Source organism: Salminus brasiliensis, chromosome 2 (genome assembly GCF_030463535.1).
Source record: "Salminus brasiliensis chromosome 2, fSalBra1.hap2, whole genome shotgun sequence".
NCBI classification, from domain to species: Eukaryota; Metazoa; Chordata; class Actinopteri; order Characiformes; family Bryconidae; genus Salminus; species Salminus brasiliensis.
The window spans coordinates 53,880,260-53,906,225 of NC_132879.1; the positions used below are offsets into that span (position 1 = coordinate 53,880,260).

Genomic DNA, 25,966 nt, shown 5'->3' on the forward strand with positions numbered 1-25,966 from the left:
CAATAGCAATAATAACAATAATAATAACAATAATAACAATAACGACAACAATAATAATAATAATAACAACAACAATAATAACAATAATAATAATAATAATAACAACAATAATAATAACAATAATGATACATTGTAGTCAATCGTTTCACATCAATCATTGATCATATTTGGCAATATCATATCATGGTAGTGGTAATATCATAGTAATAAAGTAATCAGCTGCTGGTAATAATAATGTTATAGTCATCAGGCAGCACCGGGGTAATAAATGACCTAAAGGTAATACTACAGTAATGCAAAATACAATCATACAAAAGACTACCAGTGTGAAAATACCACGGCTATATTCTGCACCCCCCCCTCCCCCCTCCCCCCCCTCAGCAAGCCCCCTCCCCCTACTCCTTTCAGCAGGTCCCGATACTACAATTCCCAGCATGCACCGCGCGGCGGCAGCGGCTCGTCGCTCGTGCAGTCCGAAACAATGCCAGTGAGCGGAGGCTGAGGAGCGGAGAGAGAGCGGAGAGAGAGCCGAGAGAGAGCAGCTCCTCCCCGGCTAGCCGCTCACTGCACAGCCCGCAGCCATGTGGATCCCTACCGAGCAGGACAAGTACGGCGTGGGTAAGTTCCCCCTCTCTCCCATTTCCACTGCTACTGTTTTCCAGTGTGTGTGTGTGTGTGTGTGTGTGTGTGTTGTGAGCGACTGTGCGAGTGTGCCTCAGCGCGCGAGTGTGAACGAGTGTCCGAGCGCAGTGTGTGTGTGTGTGTGTGTGTGTGTGTGTGTGTGTGTGTGTGTGTGGAGGACCCACAGCGGTGTGTGAGCTGAAACAATAACAGCTCAGCTGCTGCACTTCTTTCTGCACTTTGCTCTGCTGTTCTGCAATGAGGTTCTAGCTCTGGTTCTAGATACACTTGCTGGAAAGTGTGTGTGTGTGTGTGTGTGTGTGTGTGTGTGTGTGTGTGTTTTGGCTTGGTTTGCCTTGGGAAATCTGTTCATTTAGGTTTTGGCTTGCATATCTGAGACTATCCGGAGAGTTCAAAGAAGAAGCCCTTCCATTCTTCTGGTGTGTGCTTTCACACACACACACACACACACACACACACACACACACACTCACACTCACACTCACCAGCCCCACTCTACGGTTGCACTGCTTTACCAGTCTCACCAGCAGCCTCTGAAAGCGAGCTGGCCTAGATAGAGAGAAAACAACCTTAGGATAATGTTGCCAAAACCATGGGGGGTGTCCCACACTCCTGGGGGTCCTGGAGGGTCACAGTCCTTCAGAAACTGTCTTTCATCACACCTAAGTCAGCCTGGGAATGAGCTGAGGAATTCAATCAGGGGTCCTTAAAAAACGAAATTTTAATTTTCATAGTTTTGTGGTGTTACAAGACCAGTGTAGCATAAAAGTAAGGTTGTGTGAGTTTAGTGTATTTGAGAACACCGCTGTCCGGTGTTCTCAGCATACAGGGGTTCAAATCTCTGCTCAGTAGATGTTCAATCAGATGTTCACCAAAAAATATAATTTGTAAAATTTTAGTTTCATAGTTTTGTGGAGGTCTGAGGCTTGTGTAGCTGAAAGGCTGTGGGATTGTTGGTTTAGTATGTTTGGGAACACCGCTGTCCTGTCCTGCACACAGCAGCAGACAGGGGTTCAAATCAGTAGATGTTCTGCTCAGTAGATGTTCAATCAGATGTTCACCAAAAATATCAAATTTTAAATGTGGTTTAATGGACTTGACGGGGCTAGCGTAGCTAAAAAGTGATGAGATGGTTGGTTCAGTGTATTGGTAACATTGTAGTCCTGCGCACAGCAGAAGACTGGGGTTCGATTCTCTGCTCAGGTGTATATAAATCACTGTATTCAAATTGGAAAAGTATTTGGACAGCAGTTTTTAAGAATCTGTCGCTACTGATGCTTTTTGTCTACTTTTCAAAATATTGCAATAAATGTAGTGTCAGTAAAACACAGCGGTAAAAAGGATCGGAAGGTCTTGAGCTTAAAACAGCTTATGCTCAAGCCATTTAAATATGCCTGAATCAGATTCCGATCTACAGGATTGGATCGGGACATCCCAACTTTTATTTTAGCCTGTAGCTCCAATGCGAACACAGTGGTAAAAACACAGTGATGAACAGCTTATGCTCAAGCCATTATAATATTTGTGGATCAGCCCAGATTCTGATCTATGAGATTGGATTGGGATATTTTAGCCTGGTAGCTCTAACGTGAAAAAAGCACAGTGGTAAAAACAAAGGATCGGAACTTTTTGAGCTTAAAACAGCTTATGCTCAAGCCATTAAAATATGCCTGAATCAGATCAGATTCTGATCTGCGGGATTGGATTGGGACATCCCAACTTTTATTTTTTTCAGCCTGGTAGCTCCAATGCGAACACAGTGGTAAAAGCACAGTGGTAAAAACAAAGGATCAGAACTTCTTGGGCTTAAAACAGCTAATGCTCAAGCCATTAAAATATACCTGAATCAGATCAGATTCTGATCTGCGGGATTGGATCGGGACATCCCAACTTTTATTTTTGCCTGTAGCTCCAATGCGAACACAGTGGTAAAAACAAAGGATCAGAACTTCTTGGGCTTAAAACAGCTAATGCTCAAGCCATTAAAATATACCTGAATCAGATCAGATTCTGATCTGCGGGATTGGATTGGGACATCCCAACTTTTATTTTTTTCAGCCTGGTAGCTCCAATGCGAACACAGTGGTAAAAACACAGTGGTAAAAACAAAGAATTGTAACTTCTTAGGCTTAAAACATCTAATGCTCAAGCCATTAAAATATGCCTGATAGCAGCCCAGATTCTGATCTATAAGATTGGATTGGGACATCCCAACTTTTATTTCAGCCTGGTAGCTTTAATGCGAACACAGTGGTAAAAACACAGTGATAAAAACAAAGGATCAGAACTTCTTGGGCTTAAAACAGCTTATGCTCAAGCCATTATGCCAAATATGCCTGAATCAGATCAGATTCCGATCTGTGGGATTGGATCGGGACATCCCAACTTTTATTTTTTTCAGCCTGGTAGCTCCAATGCTAAACCAGCGAAGACAAACGTTGGACACCAGACATGTCTTATCTGATTGGCTACATTTAGACTGATGATTTTTTGAAATGGAGGAGAACGCTAAACTGTGCAGTTCTGTGGCTCTATCAGGCCTGGACCTCTGGACCGTCTCTCGGTCAGCTGAACGGAGTTCTAGCAGTTCCCCTCAGCTCGATCACGTCTGTCTCTGTTGTTGTTGGATCTGTTTGGCTCCTCAGACGCACTTCAGCCTGTGCTGGATGTGCTAAATGGATGGTTTCATTCCCGTTAGCCCGTAGCGTGGTGCTTATGCTTGGCTGACAGATGTGTGAAGTGTTGGCCCAGCGGCGTGCCGTTTTTATTTGTTTATTTATGACTGAGTGGGCAGTTTTCTTCTGCTGTTCTCTCGCAATAGTGGTGTGGTTTTGTGAATTGGATTAGAAAACGTTGCTCTCGGTTCAGGATGCTTATCTGTTCGGCCTGCGGTTTGTGAGAGCTGCTGTCAGGCGGTTCTTTCTTTTCTTTTTCACTCTTTGTTCGAACCGTACTGAAACCTTTAAAAAAGTACAAAGCCAGCTTTGCTCCACAGAGCCTGGAGGTGAAGAGATGTTCAGCAAAAAATATTAATTTTTAAAATTTCATAGTTTTGTGGAGCTCTGAAACTAGAATAGCTGAGATGTAGTGGAATTTTTTGGTAAAGTGTATCTGGTAACACCACTATCCTTCACATACTAGCAGACAGGGGTTCAATTCTTTGCTCAGGAGGAGTTCAATCAGATGTTTACCAAAGATATTAATTTCTAAAAATTAGCTTTATAGTTTTGTGTAGCTCTGAAGCTAGTATACCTGAAATGTTGTGGAATTGTTAATTAAGTATGTGTCTGGTAACACCGCTATCCTTCACAAACCAGCAGATAAGGGTTCAATTCTCTGCTTAGTAGATGTTTAATCAGATGTTCACCAAAAAAATATGAAATTTTAACACTGAGTTTAAAAGTTTTGTGGAGCTCTGAGGCTCGTATAGCTGAGACGTAGTTGAATTGTTGGTTTAGTGTATTGGCAACACCACTATCCTTCACATACTAGCAGATAGGGGTTCAATTCTCTGCTCAGTAGATGTTCAATCAGATGTTCACCAAAAAATATCACATTTACAAATGTAATTTCATAGTTTTGTGGAGCTCTTAGGCTAGTATAGCTGAAAAGTTGTGGAATTGTTGGTCTAGTGTATCTGGTAACACCGCTATCCTTCACAAATCAGCAGACAGGGGTTCAATTCTTTGCTCAGGAGGAGTTCAATCAGATGATGACCAAAAATATTAATTTCTAAAACAAAATAGCTTTATGGTTTTGTGGAGCTCTTAGGCTAGTATACCTGAAATGTTGTGGAATTGTTAATTAAGTATGTGTCTGGTAACACCGCTATCCTTCACAAACCAGCAGATAAGGGTTCAATTCTCTGCTCAGTAGATGTTCAATCAGATGTTCACCAAAAAATATCAAATTGAAAAATGTAATTTCATAGTTTTGTGGAGCTCTAAGGCTAGTATAGCTGATATGTTGCGGAAATGTTGGTCTAGTGTATCTGGCAACACCACTATCCTTCACAAACCAGCAGATAGGGGTTCAATTCTTTGCTCAGGAGGAGTTCAATCAGACTTTCACCAAAAAATATACATTTTTGAATGTAGTTTTGTGGACTTTACAGGTCTAGTGTAGCTACAAAGTGATGGTTGGTTGGTTTAGTGTATTGGTAACATCGCAGTCCTGCACTCAGCAGCAGGATATCATCAGTGAAGTGAAGTTCGTCTGGAGTGAGATCAGATTCGTATGTTCAGGAACCTTTGTTCCCTCTCCTGTTATTTCATCTTGTCGTATTCTCACAACGGCTGCCATTGGTGGTCGACCAATCACATGCAGCGGATGTTTCCGGAACCTTGGGGTAATGCTATGGCTTGGGTCCTAAATCTGTAGGTGAGAGAGCAGAACCATCCAGGACATGCCGTCTTCTCCCAGTTGCTGTGATCTTGTGAAGTAATCTGCATATTAAGCTCTGCAGTTTCATCTCTTTCAGATGAGCCCGGCTTCTCACAGGGGTTTGATCTTAACGCACGGTTTTGCCATTTGATCTTCTGCCCAAGACAAAGATTTACATTTCAGCGTTTGATTGGAGGATCTGGGGTTTGATGTTAGTATGAGGGAGCAGCAAAGGGGGGCAATAAGGTCACTGATTTAACATGAATATCATAGACCTACAGTTATGCTTTGCTGAGGGTTCACTCCTGCTTTTTGTGTGGCCCCTCCTGGCTGTTTAGGGCTGGACGATATGCCCTCTGTTAAGCAGCATTGTGATATGCACTCTATAACCAGTCACAACGGGTTCTGTCAATCACAGCTCCAGATAAGTGTTTCAAAGGGCGTTTTAATGAAAGTTAGGGACGTCCCCATCAATTATTCTGCCCCACAGTTCAGATCAGACGAGCTGCTAATTAATCTGATCAGTAAAATCCCTTTTATTTTCAGTCTCAGTTTCTATAATCAGACTTTCTGGACTGACTGATTTAGTTTAGTCGAGACTTTTCTTAAAATGATGTTTTATAGCGTTTAATATCTGATAATCCAGTCTGATCTCCTCCCTGACCAATCAGCTCCCAGCTCCTTTACAACACTGCAGTCTGATCACTTCCTGTGTGTGTGTGAGTGTGTGTAGTGGTGGTACACAGTCTGGACTGATATCTGCAGTTGGTGTATTGGTGTGTAATAGCTGGTTTATAGTGGGGGAATGTGCTGTGTGTGTGTGATTGGGGTTTCTATAGCGTGTGTGTGTGTGTGTGTGTGTGTGTTAGCATTAGCATTGGCCTCCACTCGGTTCTGAATGGGTTCTTCAGTGCTGGTATATAAGCAGAGAAAGGCGTGCGGTTCTCCCGCTGGTAAGACAGAGCGTTTGGTCTGTTTTCAGGTTCCACTGTAAAATACCTCCACACTGCAGAACCTTTAGAACTTCTTTATTTATCTTCTGAGAACGTCCACACTGCTGCTGCAGCCAGCTAGTGGAAGTACAGCTGTACATTATAGACGCCTTGAGAAAACCAGATGGCGCTCTGAACACCACGGTTAAAACAAAGCATTGGATTAAAAAAGCCGGTACCCGATCCATTAAAATATTCCTGCATCAGCCCCGAAATCTCTAAATCCCTTTATGATAAAACATTATATACTGAAAATATTTGCTAAAGAATAAAATAATGAAAAAGAAATTGGTCGATGTCATGCAAAAACCTCATATTTCAAAGTAGTAACTTTACAGGAGGAGATAAAAACATCCTAACTTTCAGTGGAAGTCAATGTAAAAAGACTTTATTCCAAGTACATTTGGAGCATTCCTATTGGTCCATTCTTCATGAACTCCATTCCTTATGTGAATAGCCAGATTCACATTCTGTCAAAAAGTAAAAACTAGCAAAAATGGAGATACAAGGTATTTGCGATACAGCACCGATGATGTCAATTTTACTGGTTCCTCTAGAGGAACAGCTCTGGGGTGTGTGTGTGTGTGTGTGTGTGTGTGTGTGTGTGCTGTACATGGATGGGTGGAAATACCCGCCGCCTGTGTGGGAAGTGTTTTTTTTTTTGTAACTTCTCCTTCACCTTCACAAGACTGGACACAAGCCGGAGGCAGCCCAGAATAGCCGGATCACGGAACATGACTAACCGCCGCGAGCGCGCGCCGCTAGCTGGGATATGTTTGGATTGACTTCTGAACGGTGCGCAGAAATGCAGCCGCGATATTGCAGTCAGTCAAGCGTGTTATTGCTCATCGTAATTTGGGAGCACAATTACTCCTCGCCGTGCGTCTCAGGCTTTTATTTCCTCATGTGTGCGCGTGTTTACTTTTCAGCGACTGTCTAAGAATTTAAATCAACTTCATTTCCTCGCCGCTGTCGCTGATATCTGAGGTTTATGCCACGCAGATCAGCCACCACAACCTGTCAGCACACACACTGCTCATCAAAAGTTCAGGGAAACCAGCCGCCCCAAAATGATTTTAATATGGGATTCGTTTTACTGTCTCACTTCACAGAAACTTAGAAATTAAACCAGTAAAAATGTGAGAGAAAACACAGTGTCCCCAAACTTTTAAAAGACGGGGTAAATCCTATTGCCTGGACGATCCTATGCTATCGGGGATGTCTGGAACAGGCCCTAAGGTGATCGGGGACCGTGCCAGGCCTGGGGGCCTGTGCCGCTGCTGCCCCTGGGGATGGCGGATTGGAGCAAGGAGGGGTGGCGGGGTGTGATTTGGGCTTATTGTGCGTATGCGGCCACCCTGAGCGCTGCCCTGTGGGATTAGCAGGTTGTTTGGCAGAGCTGCGGACCATTCCTTCATTATAGAGCTCGTGCTGTAATGACTGGGGCCTCAGGGCCACAGGAGGCGGGGCCCACTAACACCTCGGAGCATGTAATTGCTTCCTCATCCACAGGCCCCTCCCCCCTCTCTGAGGCGCTGACACAGTCATTTGGAGGCGATGCTGTTTTTTTTGGGTGGTTGGGGGTAGGGTGCAGAGTCAATAGCCTGGTTGCGCAGATGACTCAGAGAGCTGCCCGGGGAGGTACTTTATTTTCTCATATAGCCCGGCCTAATTACACATGCATGTTTGTGCGACTGGGGAGATGGCTTTTCATGAGCACTTTGGTGACTTTAAAAGTGTAAAGAGCATCACCGCTTTTGAAGCTCGCTTTGACTCACCCCATATCGGCCTTGCAGTTTTACAGTGGTTGTCGGCACCCTCTTAATAATTGAACCTGTCTCCCTCAGGTTGACTCTCAGGTAAAGTTTATTTTTGAGCATAATTTGCTTTCATAATTTAAAACAAAAAGGATAGAGCGGTTAAAAGCACTAAAAGGTCCACTTACCTGGAAAGATGACAGTTATCTGAACTCTCAAATGGAGAGTCGCACATCATGTGGCCTAAAAACGCCACAGTTTCCAACTCACTGTGTGTGAAATGTTGGCCTTTTGATATAAATAAAAGTGGAAATCCCTTTGGAGCCCCCAAAGCAAAGTCTAATAGCCTGTTTTTTTGTCAGACAGCAGCACCTGGGTCATAATGTTCAAGGCCAGATACGGACAAAGCCTCGTTTGACCCATTACGGGCCAGGAAAATGTAGTGTACAGTACGGTACTGTACACAAATCAGTTTCCACCCAAAATTCATTACATTTCTAGTCAATCGTGCTACTAAACACAAGTTCCAGCATCAGGAAAAAGCAGAAAGCATCTGTTGAGGTCTGGACTCTAGAGTGGTCAGTCTATTATTGTGAGGCCACCAGCAGCTTCAGGTCAGTTTGATTTGCAGTTGTTTGGCTTCCTGGATAGCTCCATATCCTTTCAGACCCACAGTGTTCTGTGTCTGTCTAGAACATGGCCAAATAAGCTAAGATTTCCCCATGTGCATTTGGAAGAACAGCAGGGTAAGGGTGCGGTGGGAGCTCACTGATTGGTGATGTCATGCTCTGAAAACAGGTAGGAAAAGAAAAACAAGCCCACCACAACACTGAGTTCAGCTGAAAGGCAAAGCAAGCAAACCTGGATGAGCCAGTCGACTAAATGAGCTGAAAACTACGACCATTCCCTCGACTCTGTGCTCTCAGATATGAGGCCTTATCCTCTAAACAGGTGGGATTTGAGCTCGGTTAGCTGGAACACGGCCTGTGCTGTGGGGTTTAGCCTGCGACCTAACCGATCTTAGCCTAGATTACCGGCTACGAGTCCAAACCCAGCAGAACCGGCCTCTCATTTCACCTTTTGGGGGGTGGGGTCAGCGCAGTCCATTTGCAGTGTGGACGTGGAGCGGTGTGGGTCTCCATTGACCGTGAGACTGAGCACTGTGAGTGTTGTGGGACGGGGGGGACATGTGTGTTCACCTCAGAGTCTCCAAAAGTCTCCAGGAACACCAGTAGTCGCTAGTCACTTTTAAAAAAAATAGTCGCTAGAGGGGCACACTAGTTAACACTGCCAAAACTAGGCGGTTGAGGACTAGCACGTCTCCTCAGACTACTATGAAGCCAGCCGTCATTACACTAGGAGTAATGTGTGTGGTGCCACCAACTCACCAGCAAGGCCTATTGTGCTGACCCGGGATTCGAACCAGTGATCCTCAGATCACAGTGGTGAGTGGAGAGTGTTCTCAGCCTTTGACACAAGGCCACAAAGGAAACACAGAGGGTCCTGATGAACTGAGGGTCCTGTTGTTCGAGAGGTTGAGAACCTTGTGTGCTTTTTTTCATAACTGAGCTCCCGAAAACTCAGAGGGCGAAAGACTCACTGTGGTCACTGTGGTTGACAATCCCAGTCCCCCTGTTGTTGGTGTACGAGGCTGATGAATGGTAACAGGCTGAATAACAGCATGACCATAGTGACGGAGGTGAGAGGGAGAGATGTGAGCGGCGCTGACCAGGTGTTTATTTATGTAAACAGACTTAAAGGAGTCACTGACTCACTCTGAACACACTGACACCAAAGGAAGTGCCTTTCAGACTTAGAAACCTGACCTGACCTGCTGACCTCTGGTGACCTTAGACCTGTTCATATTTGGGCTTACGTACATTTCTGTGTTTATAAATAATAAATAATTATGGTCTGTTTTCAGGTTCCACTGTAAAATAGCTCCACACTGCAGAACCTCAACTCCTTTATTTACCTTCTGAGAACGTCCACACTGCTGCTGCAGCCGGCTGGAGGGTAATGTCCGTTGATGGCGCCTTAAGGACACCAGATGGCGCTCTGAACACCACGGTTAACTCGGAACTGGATAGTGATTAAAATAGCCGATATCCGATCCATTAAAATATGTCTAGATCGGATCAGGACAGCATTAGTAATTACTTTAAACTGTATTTTAAGAGTTATTTGTATGTCGCATTATGTAAAGTTTATGGAGACCGACAAAAGTTTGGAGGAATTAATTGACGAATAAATTTGTGAAAGTTAATTTAGGATAGTTGACAATTTGAGTGTTCATTTTTTAGTTTGATGACGACTCAGTGTTAAATATGGATACAGCCGAACCTTCTGTCCATACTCTCATCCATATTTGCACGTTTTCTGAAAGATTACGGGTACGGACAGAATGGAGCAGTACCGCTGGAAAGCATAGGGGGCAGTGTAGCCAGTAGTTCAAGCGAAAATGACCACTGCCGTCTGCCACCCTGGCAAAAAGTCGCTACCTCTTTTGAGTACATTATCAGGACCTCCTCCACTGTCGCCATGTTAGCTGTTGGCAGAAACCCTTGGCTCGGTACTGCCCTCTAGTGGATGTATTGCGTAATATCCATACAATTGCAAAGGATACATAGAAGTATGTGGGCAGTAACGGTTACATCGTTTGATTCGGGCGTCTTCATTTTCGTAAGTAAAGGGAGTCGGCTCAGACTCTCTGTCAGTTCAGGTTCAGGTCAGATTTGTCCAGAATGTTCTCAGGTCTAGTGCAGGTCTGTTGCCGATGCATTATTAACGCCAGCTCAGCTCTTGGATGCTGAAATGTAAGGAGGACCTGAAGGGCATGGTAAGAAGAAGGTATACGTGGTGTGTGAGCGAAAATGTAGCCTCAGATTTAGAAAAAAGGACCTTCACTGAACTATAACTATAACTGAGTAACCGTTATGACCAATCACTATAGAAAACATGGTAGCCACGGGCCCATCCCCCTCTGTTCTATAGAAATTAAGCCAAAACTGTCCGCCATGTTGTCAAATCTGCAACCAGAGTCTGCGGAGTAGAGACCAGAGGTGGAGCCAGACTGGCCTACTCATATGCTAGACCTGCCCCCTTCTCCCAGACCAAGCCTCAGTGTCTCAGACCGTCTTCATTGAGCTTCCAGCCCAGAAGCAGAGCGGATTTCCCCCTGGGTTCCCAGTTTGTCGGAACGTGGTCCGCCTTCTTACGATAGAGCAGAATAAGGGTTAAAAACTGGGGGATTTCTGGGGGATAATAAATAGCACAGGGAAAATTGCTGGAATTTGGAGACAGGACTTTTTCACTGAAACATATGGGGTGGGCGGAGCTGCACATGATACTGCAACCAGCCAGCAGAGGCGCTAGACTTTTGAGAGACTTTTTGAGAGCCCAATAGCTTTCCATTACGTTCTGTGATTAGGTTAAAGTTGGTGTTAGGGGTAAGTAAGTAGTGTTACGTGTGGGGGGTTAGGGAAAAGTTAAGCTGACGTTAATAGATCTTTAGTTCAGCTTCATTAACTGGCAATATGAGCTCTGAAAAGCGTCGAGTAAGGCTGAGCAATTGACAGGATGTCCCTCTGGGATTAATAAAGCAATCTGTCTATGCATTACATCACCCCCGCACACAAGTCAGTGGTGTCAGTGATTTCACTCTGCTGCTCTGGTGTTCAGGTTTGAGTGGTACCATTAGCCAACCGTTATTTCCGTCCTTTAGACTTTGTGCGAGAACTGAACGCTCACATCGCTCAGTCCCAATGCCTTCATCCAAACAGTGCTCTCATTATCACTGCGCTAATGCTCTTCTCCTCAGGATAAGAGGTTGTTTTGCATGTTTCTGTCACTTTTTCCAGCAGAAATCAGTCACAAATGAGCTTTTTCGATCTGTCCAAAAGTTTGTGGACACCCCTTCTAACGAATGCACTCAGCTGCTTGAAGTTGCTCCCATTCTTCTGACACAGCTGTGCAAATGTGCACCACACACAGCTTGTCTAGGCCCTGTAGAGAAGTACTGCCAATAGATTAGGACTCTCTGGAGCAGATAAACCTATCAGCACCATGCTGCCTAATGCCAGGCGTGGGCTTATAGAGGGGTGCAAAGCCCACCGACAACGTTAAGCAGTGGAACGGTGTTCTCTGGAATGATGGATTGTGCTCCATCCAGTACTTGACGGATGAATTAGGGATGAGGTGTGTGGTGACCATCCAATTCCCTGACATCACTGATGCTCTTGTCACTAAATGCAATCAAATCCTCACAGCAAAGCTAAGTAGAAAGAAGAAAGCCTTCTTCCCTGGACAGTAGAGACAGTTACTCCAACAAAAGCAGGATAAACTCATTTTAATAGCCTTGATTTCAAAAGAAACGATGAATGAGCAGGTGTCCAAATACTTTTGTCCTTATAGTGTATATATATATATATATATATTATTTTTCCATTGTGTTATAAATAGAAATAAGCAAATGCAGAACTTTCCCTGTGTAAATCTGCAACTGTCAGCAATAAGAGCACATCCTGTTTCTTCCTCCCTCTCCTTGCTCCCTCTCCAGTCCCATCACACCTCTCTCGCCCGCACCGACCTCATCTCCCCTCGGCGTTGTGTGTGGTGTATGTCTGCCATCCTCACTGGGCTCATGTGCTGTGTGAGGATGATAAACCCAGACGTGAAGGCCCAGAACTGCTATCACAATCGCCGCGTGGGTGTCAGAAGGAGAAAAGTGTATATCCAGACACGGAGAAGTTCATGTGGGTTCTCCGCGCAAGCCGAGCAGCTCCACGCCGACGCCAGCCAGAAGCTGCAATTATCCTAATATCACGCTGTTTGCGTCTGCGTAGCGGGCACTGTTAAGGGCAGACGGCTCTCTGCTTTGGTGTCCATGCTGTTAGAGCTCCTCTAGAGAGATAAACAAAGGCTGCAGGGGGCTGAGATGTTATTACCAAATGTCGTGAAGAAATGTCACTGTATCCAGGTCCGCTCTGATCCCGCCGCGTGCTGGATAATGATGTGTGCGCCGTCTGGGTCATCTGTAATCACAGGTTGCTCATTAACGGCCTCAGTGTGCGAGAAGCACACCGTCACGCACTCGAGGAGCAGCGGTACGGGTGCAGATCCAGCGGGTGGGAGACTGAAGTGTAACACCGGAGGTCGTTCATATCTCCACAGCCTGCCTAGTGCTGTAAAATGCGCTACTTTTGTACGTTAAGCTGCACTATGTGAGCCTTTCTGCCACTAGGTGTCGCACTAGAGCATCAGCATCTCAGCTATCCTGCTGCAAACCTGCTGAGCCTGGCTGTTAGCATCGCTGCTAGAGATGCACCAATCTAATATTAGCAAAATTAGCTGGATCGGGTATCGGATAATTAGGCCGATCCATGACACCGATCCTTTCGCTTTCATTTGTTTACATGTTTACAATGTTTGCAAAGTTACTTATTGATTCTCAGGTTCAGCTGCTAGATTTTATTTTGAATTACGCTAAAAAGTTTAAAATAAGATACATGACTGTTTATTTGGCTGATACATTTAATGTATTTTAATATGTTGTAAGACATTTGACTCATAAATTGACTGATAAATAGCAATTTAGTACATTTATATCTATGTGTTCATTTGTTATATTATATAAAGTAATGTTTAAGTCAATCCTGATGCCTTAAGTCTCTCCCACATGGTGAGATATACAGTTTATTAATTCAACAATGGAATTGGATCGATATCGACTATCGACTGATATGCAAAGTTTATGTATCGGTATCAGTATCGGAGCTGAAAAGGCCGGATCGGTGCATCCCTAATCGCTGCTAACCAGCTCCAACCCTGATGAGCCCAGCTGTTAGCATTGTGGCTTCAACCCTGCTGACCCTGTTACCATCTGATTAGTTAACGGGTTTGTTGGTATGGGTTTGGTTTGTCGCAAAACGTACCACAACAAACCATGTGAGAACGTTCTTGCTGCGGATTGGTCAGACCTGTCTGGGGCGGAGCTAGAAAGGTCCTGTGTTCTGGACTAGTGCAGATTTCAGAGTTCAGAGCTGTAGTAGAGTTGATAATCTGGGCGGTATACCCGGAGCACACCTGATAGTTGGCTCGGATCGTGGTCGGATTACGTTCTCACCACAAACTCAGTTCTTTTGGCACCAGACTGAGACCACCTCCTCTCAGGGGTCTTGGTGCAGTTGTTTAGGTACGAGCCTGTTCACTGTATTCACACCAGCCCCAACAAATCACCCCAAGGCTGGGAAAAGAACCAGAGTATGAGTTAACCGGACTAAAAAGTGCAGAGGTTAAAAAAAGAGAAGAGAAAGCTGGAGTTGGACGTCTCAGATTCCAAGATTCTGAAAGGATTGATTCAGAAGGCTCAGCAGTGAGCTCGGAGCAGCCCTCGGAGGCAGCGAGCCGTCACAAGACCTGTCAGGTGTGTTATCTCGCACTCGCTCGACCTCTCTCGGCTGCTGTGGGTGTCGGGTTAGCCGTTTAAAATTACCTCTCCATCAGAAGACTCTACACACTCAGCCGAACAGCGCGAATGCTCTGCTGACTCGGTGGGGTTGAACTGACGGTTTTCACCAGGACGAGGAGCGGTGCAGACAGGATCTCAAACTCCGTCTGCTTCTTCACTCAAACACAGTTACCTTCACTGCAGGCCTTCAGCGTCTTCCCACAGTCCACAGCGGCTGCCAGTAGTTCAGCAGTTTGATCTACATTTCTCTAATAATAGCCTGATCCCTCACTGATGTTGTGCTTACTTGCTATTCTAAAAGGACAAAAGTATTGGGACACCTGATTATTCATGGTCTTCTGAAACCAAGAGTTGATCCTGCTTTTGTTGGAGTAACTGTCTCCACTGTCCAGGGAAGAAGGCGTTCTGTTAGATATCCAAGGAACATTGCTGTGAGGATTTGATTGTTGCATTCCACAACAAAAGCAGTAGTAGGGTCAGGATGTTGAATGAATACCACAATCTCCAAAGCTTATCCAAAAAAAGTGTTGAACGGAGCAGATCCACCATCATTCCAGAGAACACAGTTCTTCCACTGCTCCACAGCTCAATGCTGGGGGGCTTTAGACCCCTCTAGCCCACTCTTGGCATTAGGCATGGCTCCAGAGAGCCCTGTTCTATTGGCAATGCTTGTCTACTTGGACTAGACTAGCAGTGTTGTGTCAGCAATGTGTGCAGCTTAAAGTAGCCGAATGCATTCGTTAACTCATAGGAAGAACAAAGCTTGGCCAGCCCATCACCAGCTCACCTGATGTACCATCATTACGCACTGATTTACCGAACCAGGTGTTGGATGATGACTGTAGATGCTACTAGACTCCATGAGGAGAACGTTGGAGACGTTTTCATGAACACAGTGATGGAAAACCATGACTTTTTAAATGGATGGTCTTGGTGTTTATTCTAATATCAGCGTTTTTCTGCTCAGATAAGGACTATTAAAATATTCACAGGCGTCTAAAACTTTGACACCGGACCACAAATCCTGTATAAACAGAGGTCTCTGATTTTAGACGTTTACCAGTGAGGACGTTCAGCGATCAGCGGTGGCCCGTAAAGCGATGGAGCAGCAGCAGCCGGCTTTAGGCCGATTTCTTTGCGTAGTTCTTCCACTGCATGCCAGCGTTAACTACCTCAAACTGCATGTTTAGCCTCAGCTGATACAGGTTGGAAAGTCGTCTGACCGAGGTGGAGAGGCTGCAGTGGTTCATAGGGAAGCTCTTTAATTACGGCTTAATTGTCTCGCTTCAATCCTACCACACCTATCATCTCCCTGGCAACAAATCCCAGGCTTTGACGATATCCCATTTAACTCCTTATAATCAGAGGGCAGTTACAGGGCATGCCTGTCCGTGTTGGCCGGTGGTGTCAGCAGATGTGATTGGAGCTTTCTACTACTATTTGCGGTTTCAGCTTTTTTACCGTCCTATGAAAAGGGTTCTCTTTAAAGGTTCTTTAGTGAAGGCAGTGGTTCTGTATAAAACCATGCAAACTCAAATAACCAGTTAGATGACTATAGAGAAGCCTGTTGAATGTGATTCTTTAAAGACTTCAGATTCTTCAAATGGTCCTATAGATCACCAATGATATGTTATGAGTCAAAGAACCCCTTTTCGGTACTATAGAGAACCCCTCTTTTGGGAGAATATAGGTCCCGATTAGAGATGGACCAGTCAGGGTTGTAGTTTTACACTTATTTCACAACTACGTGAGTTATGAGTGAGATACAGAGATGAGGTCTGAGAAAATCTCCTGACCCGCCCCATTTTATATGGGGTGACAATGCTGGAAATGCACTATTAAGGCCAGTATATAGTCTAGACCTGTAGTATTACTGTGTAGCACGCGACTAGGAAGCAGTTCTGTAGCTGGAGCCTGGAGCTGTTTTGTACCCTGGCTTTAATGGGTATATATGTCAACCATATTGACATTGACATATGATCATATCACCAGCTGTCAGGATCTGCAAAATAGGCTCAATGTGACGTTTTTCCGTTAGCCGTTATACTGTCCAGCAGTCCAACTTCCAGTTTGTTAGAGAACAACTGGCTAGCTAGTTTGAAAACCTACGGCTTGTTCGATCTAGCCATATGCCTGACCTGCATTGGATAATCCGCATGTCATGAATTTTGACATACAGCTGCAGTTGAGCTTAATTAGATCTGGAGCTCACTTCTCATTGGCTAGAAGTAGGCCTGGGCGATATGGTAAAAATATTGTATCACGATATTTAAAGACGGTTTCACGATACACGATATTTATCAGAATACCCATGATCGCAGACCAAACCAAACATTATAACCAGCTGCATACACTACACTGATCAGCCAGAACACTGGAACCTCCTCCTTGGAGCTGGTTTCAGCACTGTGCCCGAAGCTTGCCTAACCATACTGACCTCCCAGCACTCTCAGGTTGTGTGGCTTCTCACTTTTCCTCATTGACCTATGACAGACTGACCTCACGCTCTCTATTATATCTGCTGTACCAACGTATAAAAAACGGAAGTTAATCTGCTGGTATACGAGAACCTGCCAGCCATAGGCTAGAGGGGTATAAAGCCCCCCAGCATTGAACTGTGTGGGGTGGAGATCATCCAATGCTCTTGTCACTGAATGCAATCAAATCCTCACAGCAATGCTTTTCCAAAATCGTGTAGAAAGCCTTCTTCACAGTAGAGACAGCTACCCCAACAAAATCAGGATAAACACTTTTTAAGGCTTTTGATTTCGGAAGAAACCATGAATGAGCAGGTGTCCGAATACTTTGGTCCATGTAGTGCTTTCACTTTTCCTCATTGACCCATGGCAGACTGTATAACAATTGAAGGTGATATGCTGGTATACGAGAACCTGGGCGAACTTCGCGTATTATCTGGTCAGTATTTGGTTCGGAGCTATTAGGCTATAGCTTATTTGGGCTGAAAATCGTCCGATCCATAGCCGATCGATCCTTTCATCTCTAGTCACGTTATTTCGGTACCAGATACATTTATCAAATCACATTATTATCAGTAAAGAGAAGATTAGAGCTCAGGAATAAACACTTACGTCACACTGGCTTTAAGGGTTTAACCTAAAGCTGGGCAATGTGACGATATTTTATCGTATCGGGATAAATTTAGTTATCGTGATAGACAATAAGCTATTCTAAGCAAACTGAGGAGACTGTTAGTGCTTAATAAACATCTACTGATCAGCTGCAGGTTTCATTACTAACAGTGTAATTAGACTGAAGGTTTAATTAGATAAACAGCAGCAGATGTTGAGTATAACTCACTGTACTCAGTACACGAGAGTATCTGAATAGTAGGTAGTAGGTTTTAAGGATCTGCCGCTACTGATGTTTTTACTCTGTGATTATATGTATCGTGATAAATATCGCGCATCCCAAAAAAGTAAAGTTTAAATATCGTGATATAGTATTTTCTACCATATCGCCTAGCCCTGGATCAGCCCCTGCTGTTGTAGGTGAAGTACAGAGCATCCTGCTGCGGAACGCACTGTGCTGGATTACTTTATCTGAGAACTTTGCTAGTGTTGGAATAAAAGTGTGTGTGTGTGTGTGTTTGGGGAGCCTGTTTAATTAATGGAGTTTACTAAGCCTCGGTATTGAGCGCCCCCGTTTCTTCAGAATTCTCTCTGCCTTTCGGGAATCCTGCGCTCTTTTGTGTTTACTCAGTTAACTATTAAGCCTTTAAACCATTAAAGCAGAAATGCTTAATTCATGTTTCTTAAGGTTTCCACTTTCAACAGATCACTCCCTCTTCCCTCCTGATCATTTGGAGCTGTTTGCAGAGAGTGGTGGTGCTGGTGGGAGGGAAGGGGGGGCGGTGGTTGCTGGTGCTGGTGGTGGTGTGGGGGTGTGAATTCTGTCTTTTTGCTTCCTCCTGGCTGATTGAATGGGGTCTGCATTAACATTCAGACTGCAGTCCTAGACACTGTTTACGAGCATTCTGGGATTTCCCTTTCTTTCTTTTTTGCAGGTTCTCGTGTTTCCCCATAGAATCGGTTCTAAGACTGAGCTTTTGCTCATGTTGCGCAACAGTACTGCCCTAATTAGTTGTGTGGAACAGGTTTGGCCATCACTTAAGTTGTCACATTCCAGTGCCAGTACGTGCCAGGGCAGATCAGAGATCGCAGATCGCGTGGCTTCGTTTGTCCTTGCGGCCGTGTCGGCCGACAGCATCAGCAGGAGGCCCAGGCTGAGCCCCCCCGCCCCCTTGGCTTTTTTTTTTGAGCAGCTTGTCACCCCTTGGCCTGCCTCCACCTGGTGCCTTTCCCCCTGCTTCCCCCCAGGGTGGACATTTGCTCTTATACGAAGTGCCACTCAGCATCCGGCTCTGCAATCCATCTCTCTCTACTGTGGGCTGTGGAGTCGCTGCTCCTGTGCTTCAGGGCTTCAGGGAGGCCACTGGTCTGTGTTTTTTTTTATCAAGGGGTCAGTTTTTGATTCCTTAATGACCTTTATGAGGACCTTTTTTTTCCGCCAACCTTATCAGAATGAATCATACAATATCACAGCACATTATGCACGATTTGTCCAAATGTTTGCGGACAGCCCTTTTAAATGAATGCATACAGCTGCTTTAAGTTGCACCCATGGCTTCTAGTACTGTTAGTGAGTGATACACCTCAGTGTGTAATAAGCCTTTGTGTGTTAAGGGCTTAAAAAAGAGACCCACGGCATCGAAAGCAGGAAATTAAAAGGGGCTTTGGACACTTGGCACACAATAACACACAAGTGCTATTGGTCCGGACTAATCCGAAAACCCACCGTTTACAACTATTGTCTGTTCACGAAAGTGGCAAGGGTCCGCATGGCTAAAATGACATCACACATCCAGACATGCCCTAGTGCGATAGCTCAGCACGTCTGTCATTTACCATGTCACAAGACAATGGAAAAGCAGGACAATGGAGACTTGTGATGGTGTGTTGAATACGTGCTGCAAGTGAGCAGAGGCCTTCTGTCTTTGTTATGGGGAAAGCTCACCCCTACGGTCATCATTTGTGCAGCGATTGATCCAGCCTAGTTACTCTATTCAGACATTATTTTAAGCTCATTTCTTTGCGCAGGGAATGTCGTAAATACAGTAGATCACACTAGAGCTGGGCAATATGATGATAATTTATCGTATCGTGATCAGTTTTGGTATCGTGATAGACGATAAGCTTTTCTTAGCAAATGGAGGAGACTGTTAGTGCTTAATAAACATCTACTGTGTAATTAGACTGAAGGGTTAATTAGATGAAGAGCAGCAGATGTTGAGTATAAATCACTGTATTCAGTACAGGAGAGGATCTGAATAGCAGTTTATAAGAATCTGTCGCTACTGATGTGTTTAGTCTGAGTACATGTATCGTGATAAATATCGTGTATCGCGAAAAAACCTCTTTAAATATCGTGATTTAGTATTTTTACCATATCGCCCAGCCCTACTACCAACTAGAGCTGGGCAATATGATGATATTTTATCAAATCGTGATACGTTTGGTTATTGTGATGCACAATATGCTTATTAAATCTATCTAGGATATTATTAGTGCTTAATAAACACTGATCAGCTGCAGGTTTCATTACTAACAGTGTAATTAGACTGAAGGGTTAATTAGATGAAGAGCAGCAGATATTGAGTATAAATCACTGTATTCAGTACAGAAGAGGATCTAAGTTTATAAGAGTCTGTTGCTACTGATGTGTTTTTTTATGTCTGTGATTATGTGTATCGTGATAAATTTTGTTTATTGCTGAAAATGTCTTTAAATATCGTGATATAGTGTTTTTACCATATCGCCCGGCCCTAGTTCACACACACTTTGATGAAGGATATAAATACCCCTGCCCCATGCATTGTAAATACTGTTATTAGGTTATTATATAACTTTTATTTACGGTTTTTGAACGCTCAATTGAACTTTTTGAAGCAACTAATCGTCAAACTAATTGATAGATTAACCTCCTGAGACCTGGACTTTTGCTTGGTGTTCATTTGTAATTTCTCTTATTTGGGATTAGCAGGATCTAAGAAGTATATTAACTACAATAACTAACTTACAGGAAGCCGTTCTTGCAAAAAACAATGTCCTCATATGAGACCAATAGGTCAAAGTTTTAAAAAATTAAGTATGGAAATATGTGATGTCCCCATATGAGGACGCAGGGTCTCGAGGTTAGTCAATAGAAAAATAGTCAGTAGTGGCAGCCCTGTCCTCAACACCAATAAAAAGTATTGGAGGGCATGGTGAGCATGGCTTTGTGACATTATCTCTTTGATTGACGGTCAGTGCAGTGTATTAGATTTCAAAATAAGATTTTGCCACCATCATCAGACGTCTCTTAATGAAAGCCATTCATCTACTAATGGCTGTGTGGCAGGTCATGTGGTTATTAGCGGCCATCCCCATCACAGTCATAAAGGTTAATCATACACAGTTTAATGGCTGGTGATCTGATTGTTGTTGTATGACTCAGGAAGCAGCTCGAATACAGGGGCAGATGTGTGGTTTTGTGGTCGGCTCAGAGCAGGCATTGCTCCGAGTCCGTCCCTGCCTTAGCTGGGTTAGCGTAATAAGCGGCAAGGCTAAAAATACTGAGGCGCAAATGGGCCACGCTGCATCACACATATGTGTGCCGAAAGACTACGCCGTCCTCAAATAGCAGCTAATGCGAAAAGCAGAGTGTTTTCGGTGGTTTTTAAAAATAGCGGCAGCCAAAACTTAAAGCTGTCACATTCCTCAAAGCGTCCTAAACGGCTAGAGACAGTTTGCCGAGCTCGTGCCAGCAGCGAAGTTTGGATCTGGGCCATAATCCTCTTTGCACATGTTGGTCTAATGAACTGTGGACTGCAGTCCTCAGCGCCGTCGCCACAGGACAGCTGTTCCCCCCCCCCCTTATTTTGTCCACAGAACTTGATGATGAGCCACATCCAGGAAAGCCTGGGAGATACTACCTGTGTAGGAGTCGGTGGAGAAAACAGGATTATGGTGGGGGAGAGAGGCCTGTGAGCTCATCCATCTGGTGTCTAGTGTCTAGTGTCTTGTTTCATCCACCCCAGCCCTACCAGCCACCCCCCACCTCCCCCATACCCCACCAACTTGATGCACCGAGGCAGTCTTCTCATTGAGGGACCCTTTGGCCAGCAGTCAATGTGTCGTGTGCCGTGTTTCCCCCCCTGGGGATCCATCTGAAGGGTGGAATGGGTCCTGTGGCTGGGATGGCCTATCTGCTTCTCTCCACCCGAGGCATTCCAAACACATTTAATGATGTTGAGGTCTGGCTCGGACTGTGGAGAGGTCAGTCCATCCTTGAACACCAGTTGATTTGATTGAATAATCGTCTTTTTGGTCCGTAAGAGCTTCTTGGCTCTTGGCTTCGTGGCCCACTCGCTAAGTTATGCATATATATATATATATATATATATATATATATATATATATATATATATATATATATTATATAGCTGTTGACTAACTGCTGACACGTTTTAACCATAAAAACTCATGTCTGAGAGAGCGTGAAGTCGAGCGACCTGTTAGAAGTATTAGAAAGGAGAAATGAGAGGCCGGCTCTGCTGGGTTTGGACCTGTGACCGGCTTTCTAGCCTTAGATAAGTTAGCTAGCAGGCTAAACACCACAGCATAGGCCGTGTCTCAGCTAACCGAGGCCCTAATCACACAGGTTTAAAGGATAAGGCCTCATATCTGAGAGCATGGAGTCGAGTGAATAGTTTTCGGAGTGTCAACTCCCACAGCGAATTTGTATTCAGTGAGCTCCCACAGCGCCCCCACCCTGTGGCTCTCTTAAATGCACATTGGAGAATGAGCTTAATTGGCCATGTACGGTATTACCGGTATACTGCCCAGCCCTACCCAAGCAGCTCATTTTGTGCTCCGTCCCTAGCTCCAGCTCCTGGTGCAAGTGTTCATGCTGTGTTGTTTGGTTTGCAGTTGCACTTGCTGTAGCTCATTAAAGCTTTTATTCCCATGGCCTTCAGGGACGGGTAAAGATGGAATGCTTGCACAAATGAGGCTACTTTGCCATTTTGTCGACGCTGCTCCTCCAAAACAGAGGAGGAGGTGAATACACGAAGCAAAATTAATCACACACACCCTTTTTCTTCCCTCTCAATCCCTTCCCGTCTCCCTTCACTCTGCCTGGCCTTAAACTCTCCTGCTTCAGGTTTGGCTCATTGTGCTGCGGTTCAGTTCATTACGGGCAGTTTTCGAGGGTGTAAGTGGCTGCTGTTGACCCACTTCAGGGTGGAAACTGGGGCAGGGTTTTTTTTTTCAAACCTCACTGGTTTCACTCGATCGATTTTTACTCGGCTTGAATAAATTAGCCAGGCTCAGCCGGGCTGGCCACTCGAGCGCTTGTGGCTGCGTCCAAATGAAGTTCAGGGAAGGCCCTGTCTGGTCAACCATATCTGTTTTTCCTCTCAATTTAATCAGAAGCTTTTAATAGGCCCGTCTAAAAGTCCTGCTCTGCTCATTTAGCTCCTTTAAGAAACGCTACACTGAAGACAGTGTGCTCCAAGCGGCCCGCTAGAATATGAACATGCTTGTCTCGTGACTGAACTGCCAATGGAAAGAGCTTTTTTGGCCACCGATTGACCGATGGTCTTTGTCAACCTACATGAAGACCAAGACAGATGATTCTTGTTGAAGGTGTTTTCTGCCTCTCACCATCCAAGCCATTACAAACACAGGTCTGACCTGACCCTGGGGTGGTCAGTTCATTGTTGGACACTTCTTTTTGGTCTGTAAGAGCTTTTCTAAGTCCTTTCAGACTCTGTTCCAGTCATCTTCTCACAGTGGAGGGATAGATTGAAACACCTCTGGATGTTTTCAGATCTGCAGGAGGATGGAGCTTGATGTTCGCCACTCTCTCGTCTTTTAAAGATCGGAGCTTGTTTATCTGATATGGGGCAGTGTTGGAGGTCTTCCTGGTCTTCTTGTACACTTATCAGGAATTCCATTTTCTCCATTATCTTAAGGAAAGTCCAACAGTCTTTTTCTATTCTGATACCGATACATAACCTTTGCGTATCGACCACAAAAAGCATAAATTATATACCTATTTTGGACACCTCTGGGACTCTGTGATCACCAGCTCGCCCATTTCCCTGCACTGCTCTGGAGTAAACAGAGCAGGCTGCCGAAGGCGCTGTGTGTGGATTTTGGCTGTTTTTCCGAACTGGATTACTTGAGGGGACTGAGCTGGTTAGGTTCAGTCTTGGTTAGATAGTCTTGCTGTATGCTGTGGTATGTGTATCTGCCGAAAGTATGAAAAACATGAGCAGCAATGGAAGGGCAAAAACATGAACGGAACCGAAACGTGACAACACAAATGGCGAACATAACACACCTGGGACTGGGAGGAGTTGGGAGCCGAGCGGGCACTTGAGCAGCGCTCAATACATAGACAAGGAGAGCTGGGGCAACCAGCAGCTAGACCAAACTGCGCCGTGCTGCTGCGATCGTGGGTCGCCTTGCTGGGACATGGGTCGCCAGTGAATCCTGACAGTGAACGAGCAAGCCTCGCTGATAACGTGGTTGAACCATGGAGTTGAGGCTCCTTAAGTACCCCCAGTCCCAGGTGAAACACATGAACCAAACAAACATGAGGCAGAAGTCCTTATTTGGGCATGTGGGCGGAGGCTCGGAATCGCCCTGGGGGAGGGCGCGATACCGAGGGGTTGACCGTATCATGTATGTAGGTTATTCTGATCTTGAGTTTGAAGCCAACAATACCATCAGTTTGGGAATCGGTTTCAGTGAATGGACCTAATTATCCGAAACCTGAACCAGCTAATTTTGTTAGTATTGGGATTGAGATCTGATATTGGTTATTGATTATTGATATCTTGTCCCAGTATCACATCGGTTCATACCTAATCTAGGCAATGCGTTTTTAGGAGGGCTATGATTAGTGGACTTTTAATAGTCACAGACAGTTCTAGAGGGGAGAACTTGGTAAGAACCAAACTCTTCAGTCCTTGGCAGTTGTGTGTTTCCAGTTTTCGCGCATGGTTCCTCCCCACCACTGCTCGCTAATCCTGCATGATCTGCAAGAGGCGTAGAGAGCAGACAGCTGAAGCTCTTAGCCTCTGTGGAATTTTTCAACCACGTGTTGGCGCGCCTGGGACCAGAGTGGGCCGCTTCTACCAGGGGCACCTTTATACCACCACTGCTTTACACGGCTTAGACGTTCCTTTACTTTCGCCAAACTTCTTCCAGAGCACAGAAAGCAAACACCAACTGTCAGTGTGCGCCACTGAGTGCGAGTCCATCTGATCCGGAATCAGAAGGCTTTGTTTGCTGCCGGATGTTCATCGCTCCGTGTTATCTGCGGCTGTGCTTCTGTACACCGCGAGGCTCCAGCGCATCGGGGCCGTGGTGGTCAGATGGACGGGAGTCAGGACTGGAGTGTTTATTGATTCTTCTTAAGCTGAAGCAGATGTTAAGGGCCGACCCAGGCATGCCAGTGGCTTACGCTCCGGCCTCTGCCCGCCACATGATACACAGACTCTCCGCAAGGAAAAAATGACAGGCACATCCAGCACGCTGCTGCGGCCCTGCACTCTGTGGCTGGGCTTGGAAAAAGAGAACCAAATTTCTGGACATAGACATTTCTTGGATGGCCTGTGTGGATGACTGTGTTATTCCTCCTGCAGTTCGTAGGAGTCTTAAAGTGATAGCTCAAGTTTTTCTTCTGTAGGTTTAAGGTGTAGGTGTAGCTGCTATACCTAACGATACCCTCCAGAACTACACCTTTACTCAAGGGTGTTAATACTGGGTAGGGCCTCCCTTTGCTCTCCAAAAGTCCTCGATTTTTGTGGTATGGATGTCTGAGATTCCTGTGGAATTCCTCAGAGATTCTGGTCCATGTGGACATGATTGCAATTCCTGCGGATGTTTCAGGAGCACTTTCATGCTGTGGATTCTCTATTCTGTTGGATTCAGATCCGGTGACTGGAAAAAAGGCCACTGAAGAACGTTGAAGAAGGCTGAAGCAGGGATGCACATGGTCAGGAACAATGCTTAAATAGGCTGCGGCGTTCCAGCTATGGTTGAAGCTCAGCACAACTGTACAGAGTGGACATCCGAGAGACTGACCTTTTTCCAGTGACTAGTGATCATTCAGATGACAAATGTTTGTGGACACCTCATCTAATAAATGCATTTGGCTACTTTAAGCTGCATAAGCTGTGTGGAATTGCATAATCCGTAACGTAAGGTTTGTGTGGTCAGTGATGTGGATGTGTGATGTGGTCACCGTTACCCAGCATGCTTTATGATGAGTGCTGAATCATAATTGGCCCCATGTTGGCCCGAACACATGCTGTCCGCAGGCCTCCGGAACACCGCTTTGCTGTCCGGTCTGTCCGTGGACATATGGCTGGCTGGTTCAGTGACTAGCCAATGAAAACACCAGGCATCTCTTGGCGGACGACATTGATCGGACATAGCGTTAGCACTGCCGCCGCCTAATATTGAGTAGGTCCCCCTTGTGTCCCCGCCACTAAGGTGACCTGTGGTATCTGGCACCAGGACCAGCGTTAGCAGCAAGCCCTGTAAGTTGTGAGGTGGGGCCTCCATGGATTGGACCAGTGAGTGACCGTATCACTGGTATCACTTTTGGTAAGGTGGACTGACCACTGCATACCAGTGGTAAAACCCCAC

At 45.2% G+C, this 25,966-nt stretch overlaps 1 protein-coding gene across 4 annotated transcripts in view; it reads left to right on the plus strand.

The window, feature by feature from the left end:
* The first annotated feature begins 487 nt into the window (after window positions 1–487).
* The window catches only part of dock4b (dedicator of cytokinesis 4b), a 162,497-nt gene continuing 137,018 nt past the window's right edge, over window positions 488–25,966 (plus strand). For all 4 annotated transcript variants that reach the window (XM_072673179.1, XM_072673180.1, XM_072673182.1 and 1 more), the window contains exon 1: window positions 488–618. In XM_072673179.1, the coding sequence (XP_072529280.1) occupies window positions 582–618 (37 nt within the window). In that variant the 5' untranslated portion in view covers window positions 488–581. The remainder of the gene's footprint in view (window positions 619–25,966) is intronic.